Source organism: Pygoscelis adeliae, unplaced genomic scaffold (genome assembly GCF_000699105.1).
Source record: "Pygoscelis adeliae isolate BGI_AS28 unplaced genomic scaffold, ASM69910v1 Scaffold238, whole genome shotgun sequence".
In the NCBI taxonomy this organism is placed as follows: Eukaryota; Metazoa; Chordata; class Aves; order Sphenisciformes; family Spheniscidae; genus Pygoscelis; species Pygoscelis adeliae.
Window position 1 is genome coordinate 1,257,472 of NW_008825285.1, and position 8,800 is coordinate 1,266,271.

The following is an 8,800-nucleotide window of genomic DNA, read 5'->3' on the forward strand; positions in this document are numbered from 1 at the left end:
CAGGCTGCCCAGGGAAGTGGTTGAGTCCCCATCCCTGGAGGTATTTAAAAGACATGTAGATGAGGCGCTTAAGGACATGGTTTAGTGGGCATGGTGGTGTTGGGTTATTGGTTGGACTCAATGACCTTAGAGGTCTTTTCCAACCTTAATGATTCTATGATTCTATGAAAGTGACATTGTTTTAGTGAATGAGTCTAAAAAAATATACAACTCTTGCCAAACTACTCAAGTGTGGGCCAATTTTTCTCTTACAGCAACTTGCAGTGCTGCTATTTGCCTGACAAATGGGTTTTGTGTGTATTTTTTGAACAGAATTAAAGACAAACAGAGATGGAAAATTCCTCGATTGTGTGCATGGAGATTTGGCTGTCTTGTACCCAAAACTGTGAGAATGCAAAGGTGCACTTGGAGTGGTGAACATGGCCTGAATTTCCATCTGCAGGTTGTAAAGGATGTGTGCCCTCAAAATTGCTGGAGATGGAAACGATATTTTAAATTACTCCAGGCAGCAAGGTACTGCACCTGAACAGATTGAAAGCTGAAATGTTGATATCAGAAATTAAATTAATGCATGTGAGATTGAAACAATATCTAATTAAAATCATTTGAAAAATGACTTGAAAATTGAATATGACATAATATTTAGCAGGCTGTTGCTAGTACAGCTATGCGGCATTGACTTTTCTGCAATCATTTTCATTCCAGGCCTGGCTGCCAGTTAACTAGAAGTTACACGTGAAGCAACTATCTCACATCATCACCCAGTAAAGACTGGAAGACAAAATACCTTTTGCCCACATCCTGTGTACTTGTCCTGCACTAATTGAATTGTAGAATTTAGTAAAGGGATCCTTCTTCTCCATATATCTGGCCACTTGAGTTAGTCGTTATTGTTTCAGGCTGGAGCATTTTGAATGCTCATGTTGTGTTTTTGACTTATTTACTTGTAGCCTGATGCTACTCCTGCCCAGGGAGAGGAGTTACAGATTCACAGGCTGTAGCTCCTGGCAGGAGTGCCCAGGGCTGGGGGGAGCCTAGCACCAGGTCTCCACACACCACCCTGTAGACATACGCCAAAGTCAGGGAGAGTTTATCTTGTATTCCAGAAAGTCTATTCTTCTGAACATGGTGGTACCTAAGTATCTAATTCAAAGTTCATTAAAGTACTTTTAATGGAAGTAAATATACTTCCAGCTAAGGAAAGTGAATGAGGTGGGAAAACCTACGTAACATCGGATTGTTCTGTAGGGAACAGTCTAGGGAGTGCTGAACTGACAGTGTGGTTTTCCTCTGTCCCATTCTCATTTAATGGTGTGAATGCCTCAACAGTTTCAGGAGATGCATCGACTGTGCAAAGGCAGGTTTACTCTGGGACAACAGGGAGAGACCCCAAATATTATGGGAATCCATTTCCATTGAATTGCAAGGGACCAAGGTTTTAGTATCTGCTACGTAGTCACAGTACCTGCGTCTGCCAAACATAAAGGCAGCCTTTCGGGTCCACCCTATGACATAGCTTTCCATATAATCTGGGAGTTCTTTGTAGGGGAGGGGAAGACAAAGACTAACTTGATGTAAATAAATACAACAACTGCTTGTGTTAGATTTGGGAAAGTTGTTAAAAAGTTAAAAGCTCTAATAAACACTTAACATCACTCTGGATTTCCCTTCCTCCTTTTCCCCTTCCTTTCCTCAAAAAGGGGAAAATAAATGAAATTCTTCTGAATGTGGCTCTATGAAAGGAGCTTTGCAACAAGCTGTTGGGAAGACAGTTGTTGTAGAATTCATCTGACAGCCTATGGTAAATCTGAATTAGTTGCCCTCCATCATTTCATTGACTGGAGGTTCAGTCAATATAGTTAGTGAGTCTAGGGCATGAATTGGCTCATTCTAAAATAACCATGTAATAGAGTTCAGGGGAATCATATGTCTGTAAGTACTTTTTTTCCTACATTTAATTAAATATAGCACACCCTTAAAGTCAGATACACAGCAGAAAAATAAGATTTCCTTGTGAGTGACACCATCTTCTCACAACTACTTTCCATATTTAAGGATGGTTTCTTCTCTGGAGCATGTAAATCCTGCAGCAGTGCAGGAGACAGACCCAGGAAGCCGCCTACAGAAACCATTCCCTCGTCCCGCTTGTGCCAGTGTGTGCTCCCACAAGTAAGCCAGAGGGTGCGGTTGTGCTTGGCAACCTGCTTTATAGCAAAGCTTCGTAAACCACTCATTTTTCAAGGCTTCCTTCTTCCAGAAGTGCTATAATGAGACTGGAGGTCTGCTCAAAGCCCTGTATAACTTGCTTCTCCTAATAACTGATGGACTCTAAGGTTAAACCTGCCAACTATGAAACTAGACACTTGAATTCCTGACTATGCCATTGACAGATAACTTTGGTAAAGGAAATAAATGTTAGCCCTCAGAAAACACATCAGACCTCCCTCAGGTTAGTGAAGACTATGAACAGTGACAATCCTTACACTTAAACACTCAGTAACACCCTCATCGTGCTCTCTAATAGAGCAAAGCCATTAAGTTGTCCCCATTGTAATTTAGATCACAGAAGCGACTTCCACAGATTCTTTCAGGTTAAAATAACTGGTATATAGAGAGTAGGCAAAATTATTCTGCTGTAGCTACGTGCTTAATTATATGGAATACTGCATAAATTGTCAAGTGCAAAGAATTATTCTGATAAATTAAAATACTAATTAAATAGGCTATTGCAGAATTTTGAGAACATTATAGGGCTCCGCTTCTTCAGGTAATTTGCATATCCTTCATCTAGTGAATTTAATTTAAAGGCCTCCTTTTTTGTGTGTTTGGAAGCCCTTTTTGTTTCAGTGGAAGATTAAAAAAGGGATTTATATATTGCTAACTGGGTTGGGATTTTTTTTTTTAATAGCTGTTTTTATTATGCCTCTTTGCTGATGAGTTTGTCAACTCTCCATTAGTATTTCAGGACTTTAAACTGTGGCCATAAAAAATCAACTTTGGTGGGATGTGCAATATACCATGTTACCCAGAATTATCATTTCCAGTTCATAAAATTTGCAACAGAAACATCATCTTCTGTATATTTGTATTGGAATAAAAGCTAGCAGGTAGTACACTAAAATACTTTAAAAAGTATTTTCAAAATATTAGTAGCTTGTTCTTAAGATCTGCATTTATTTTCCCACCACTTCTTCCTCATCTATTTATAGGCTATCGACTATGTTTTATTGTCTTAAATTCTCAATTATAGTTATCGATAGAAAAAAATTAGGTAGCTATATTCACTCTTCAGCAGCTTGAAGCAGCTGCTTGATATGTAGTTGATGCTTCAGCTACAGCACCAGTGTTTTTGACAGCATTTCTTGGCTTCCCTGAACTGCTTGTGGAGTTCAAGGTTAGCTAAAATATGCTCCCGTACACGCCTGGAGTGAACATGCCGGAGACTGTCTGCTGTGTCTCTCTCTGCAATCTGACAGTGCCTGAGCTTGACCATTTTCAGGTTATGATTTAATCAATAACACGTCATGCCTTTGTGCCTCCTAATTTTGGCAGGGTTTATGTTAGCATGGCTGTTAGAGCTGTCCTTTGTGTTTTAGCCAATATCAAGGGGGGAAGGGGGGTGTTAAGAAAAATTTTTTTTCTTTTTAATATCAAAGCTTCAATAATTAAAGTCTGCAGGAAACCTATAGAAAGGAGGTCAAATATGTAATAGTAATTACAAAATTCAGTGTTTCAGCAGAGCCAACATTTTCTATTAACTGTTCATGTGGTAGAAAATTACACGCTGGGATTTAAGCCTTGTTGTTTACTTATACCCATTTATTTTGCAGCCACTCTGCTGTGCAGTTTTCTTTACCCTAAGCTACCAAAAAATCATTTGTTGGACCATTCAGTTTCTTTGAAGGAGGCTGTGGAGCTTTCTGTTTTTATAAATCTTCTAAATTTTTGCATTTCGTAGAAGTTTGCCTTTAATGTGTATGCTGGGTGTGAGGTGGTCAGTGTGGTAGCGTGGCACACCTTTGCAACGAAATGGCACATCCAAAAGGGAGAATGGTGTTACATGACATGGCAGGTCATCGGCCATCAGTGAAGCAACATACTCCAGAGTCCATCTCAAGGCTAAAAATCAAGTTTGTTGGCAAAGATTTACTTGTTTTTTGGAAATTCATACTGCACAACATATATAACACAGTGAAAATGTAGCCTCAAATCGCATGGTCCGGGTGACATTCCTTCTCATGTGGTCCCTGTGACTCTGGGTGGAATAAATATGTTTGTGAATGTGTAAAGCATGGCATGAGTATTAAGTACCTGAGTATTGTATGCGGTTTTTAGGCTGTCATCCAGAAAAACATGCGTTTAAGCTTTCTTAGCTTAGGACTCCGTGTTCCCATCTGCTTAATCAGAAGCATGTTAAAAAGAAGCAAAAATAAAGCAGTGTGAATCTAAAGGGTGGGCAGAGCTTTCCTCTCCATTTAAATCATGGGCACTATTCATGCCTTGCTGAAGGTAGTCAGAAAAGTTTCTCCATATAAGAATTGCTTGAGGTTTCACTTCTTGAGTCTTTGCACATACAAACTCTTACCAAAATCTTTCCATGTTTTGGATATATGAGGTGAGATTGAGCCATAACAGTACGACTTGCCTCTGAAATAAATGTGAGTCATTTGTGTTGCACATTGGACAAACTAAATAAAGTATCCATTCACAATAATATTGCTTCTGAGAATTGTCTGCTGTAATCTGAATTGTTCTGAATATGTTTAGAACGGCAACAATTAAAGAGTATTTTTCACAAATGAAAGAAAAATATATTAGTTCCTTTCAGTATTTTTATGTAAATTTAGAGTTTACAATATGTTCTAGCACACTTCCTTTCTGGCAGGAATGTTTCCTTTAGGCAGCTTAAATTAAGAAGCTGAGACTATCCAAATTGTGTCCATAATCAAAGGAAATAGATAGGTGCCTGCAGATGTGTGTAAGATATGTGGGATGACTCATCGTATTAAATGTCCATCCCTTTCCATTGACTGCAGAGAGAACCTAGATGACCCACTTGGATTACATAGTCAATGACTAGACGGCTAAAGGGAGGAGAGTTGAACAAGGCTGCAAGGCTTCATTTCTACTCATAAATAAATCAAGCCAGGTGCCTGGGTTTTGGCCATGAGTCCAACTGACACAGTTTGCATCTAGAAGGTTAAAGTCTTCCCATCCAAAACTGGATAACCTTACCCATACTCCCAGCTGGGAATAATCTCATCCATGTGCTGTCCCCAGAACTGTGACTGGGCATTGTTTTGTGAGAATACTAGTGGGCAGAGGCCAAAATCATGTGAAGACCATAGTAACGACTTAAAAGTATGGGCAATGGTAAGACAGTGCTCAAGTTCATGCCGTGGACATGTTTGGGTTACAAGTACAGATGTAGTCTTAGTGATTACTACCTCTATTTTGCATTTAGCTGTTTTATGCTGGATTACTTTATTTTATTTTATTTACTTTATATACGTTTATGGACATAGAAGCTGATAAATAGGGAATATCTAAATTTTGAAAAGGAAAATATTGTGCATTGCCTCCTGATGTTGTGAGATAAACTATTTATCTTACCTGCTAGGTAACAGTCTGTCATTGGTTGCAAAATGTCCTACACAGTGACAGTGCTGTTGTAATGGTGAGGTGCTGCCCTGCTCTTCACCGCAAGGAAGACAGTGGGAAGTTTCCACTGAAGAGAACTTGCCAGACATATTGTGTATATGTGTTAAATATGTGTAATACTGTGTATACAAGGGAATTAGATTTAGTTTGGCTTTCTTTTTCACATAATAATGAACAATTAATGGCATACCTACGCATTCAAAAAACTGACTAGCAGAGTTGCTATCAGGGAAAGATATTCCACAGATGGCATAGGTAGGAACAGTCATGAATTTATTGATGGAGGAAAGAAGGTTGGTTATACTGTAAATGCTGCAAAATTGTGCATATTTCAGCTTTCCCGTAACTCTTTCAATCTCAATCTTCCTTACAGCCATAAACAAAGAGAAGCTTGAAAAAACAACTGGACTGAAAATTCTGCAGACTGGCGTGGGGGAGGTAAGTGGCTTGGGGGCATTTTACACTCCCAAAAACATTTTAATTGTTGTTTTTTTAAGAAATCCTGGAGCTCATGAACGTTTGTGAGCTACCAGTCTGATAGTGCTAAGGGCCTTTTTATGATACAGTTGCATCTGTCAAAATACAATCTGCTGCACAAATAGCACGATATCCCACAGAGAAAAAAATACCATCCTTATAAGAAAAGTGCAGCCGGCTTTAAGAAATGCAGTTTTTTGCTTTGTTGTATCACAGGAACAAAATCCCCAAAGAGGAGCACAGCCACTGAAGTTATCATATTATTCCTCTTGGTTTTGATGGAGTGCTATCTCATCTAGATCAATGAAAGTTTAAATTTGGGGTAAAGAGTCTTCAGATGTTAGAAAGAATCTGACAGTGAATGACTTGCTTATTTTGGATGTAACTTGAAACATGAATAAAATGTGTCTGTTATTATGGTGATATCACTAAGCAAAAATTCCACCAAGCAGTTGATCATTTATTAATAAAGATGATGCTATCTGCTAAGAACCTTGTATGAACTACAGTTGATTGCTAATTCTAGTGCTAATTTTGTGTACACTGTTATCTTTTTTTTTCCCTTTTCATTTAAGTAATTTTGCTAGTGGTGAATGCTCACAGGGCTAGACAAATGCCTTTTTCTTGTGATTACATTAATCTCAGTATTAAGAATAATGAATTACTAACTTGTAATATACTCAAGGAATTTACTTTTTTTCTTTTTTTACTGATTTTCATTTTTTATATTTCTAATTTTTATCAGTTCATGCCTAAGAACTTAACTTGCCAGGATTTCCGAGGTTCTTTGGTAACCTTATTCACATTATTAAAAGACTTGGTCCTGAAGAGGTACCAACACTGAGACCTGCTGAGATGCTCAGGGTCAAAGCTGTAAGAATTAGAACTTGGAAACAAACATAGGTGAAATCATCAGAAAATGAAAGCCAGCATCTCTCCTTAACTGGACCTGATTTAACTAGTTGAGGTTCTCAAGGGTGCATAACCTCAAGAGCTGGGAAGTGTATCCTGGAGCATGGATGTGCACCTCAGGCTGTGTCCTGACTTCAAGCCAGAGTGAAGCTTGCGTTTGGGCTATGCACAAGCCCTGGTATCTGCTAAATAACAGGAGAACCAGGACTGTGGCACGGACTATGGAAGCCACATTCAGTAAAATTTTACCTAACAGTATTCCTCATGCTGATGAAATACCTCCATGTATTTTGTCCGATTCCAGTCATTGAATGGATTCCAGTTGACTTCAAAGTCAGCTGGAAAATGAAAGCCCACTTCACTTCATATGCCTACTGTTAAATGAATTGTTATCTTATATGTGGTCAATGGAGAAAGAAAGCACTTTTGGATATTTGAAATGCAAGAAGTTGTCACCTGTTAAATGCATCATTAATCCACATTGTAGTAATAAGGTTGTTGCAACCACGGTAGTCTAAGGATGTACTGGAGATACAGCCTCGAGGACTTCCTAGCTTTTTTTAAGACCAGCTAATAGAACTGGAAAGAATAGACAAGTTCTTAGGCTAGAGATCTCCCCAGTCTGGTTCTTGTGCTTGGTTTAGTAAAAGTCACTGCAGAACTCATCTCCCATATATTTAGGCTATCATAGCTTTTAAAAATTCTGGTGATACTACTTGGATTAATAAAGACTTTGACAGAAAGTTGTACTTTACACTTTGCCAAATATGTATTTTTAGAAGGCAAAAAGTGAAAATGAATTAACCAAAGGGAAGCAGACATTTCAGCCTAAATATATCCCAGGCTACATCTGAGATATGGTGATCAGCAGCGAAAGAACCAAGTGGTATGGAACATTAAGGTGATAAAAGAACATTTATTCAGCTGCTTATATATTTTGTTGGATGTAAATTCTCCCAGCTGTGTACATTCCCCTTTTTAAGTCTTATCAGATATGATTGTGTACATAATGAATACATTTGTGCAGTCTCACCTACATGAAAAATAATGGAGTGCTGTAACCAAGCTGTTTCTTTGTTGGTAGGGTATCAGATTCAGGCTATTTCAGGTTAAATCTAACTATGTTGATCCAGTTTTGCAGTTTGTTTTTGATTCACCCTGGTGTTTAACAGTGTTAAAATAATAGAAATTACATATTTTAACATAATGAAGGAGCCTTTTGTTGAATAAGGATTCCTTTTTCTTCACGCTGTAGGAATGGAGTTATATGTAACGGTGACTGTAAATCAAAGTCAAGATGCTCAAATCAAAAGTACTTAGAAAACACTCTTTAGTTTCAGAATGAGAAATGGCCTTTTTGTTTGGACAGTAGGTCAGATTCATGACAAAGTTAATGGATATATAATCTTCACTTGCAGGACTGTAAAATAAAAAGGATTGATTTTGCATGGCAAGTTTCATATCTGAAATAGCTCAAGAGAAATACAGCTGAGATACTAGTGACAAATGGAGCAGCTGTATAAACAAATGCAGGAACTGTTCTAAGCTCAGCAATAATTCATGTGTTGCTCTGGACAGTGGAATCTGTTTTAGGTGTTGATCTATGATAGTGGGATTTGTACCTCAGGAAGAAATGTGTAGACACCAATGACTACCCAGGCCTTGGGTGCAGTAGAAGGAAACCATCTCTTTCTCTGTGGAGAAGAGAAATGCTTCTCAGAGCTCCTCAAACTCTCCCTCTCTCTCTTTC

The 8,800-nt window shown here is 38.3% G+C and overlaps 1 protein-coding gene across 1 annotated transcript in view; it reads left to right on the plus strand.

The window, feature by feature from the left end:
• The window catches only part of PTPRN2 (protein tyrosine phosphatase, receptor type, N polypeptide 2), a 416,744-nt gene that overhangs the window by 165,996 nt on the left and 241,948 nt on the right, over positions 1 to 8,800 (plus strand). Inside the window, exons 6-7 of the mRNA XM_009329894.1 lie at positions 6,035 to 6,099; positions 6,884 to 6,969. Coding sequence (XP_009328169.1) covers positions 6,035 to 6,099; positions 6,884 to 6,969 — 151 coding nt within the window. The remainder of the gene's footprint in view (positions 1 to 6,034; positions 6,100 to 6,883; positions 6,970 to 8,800) is intronic.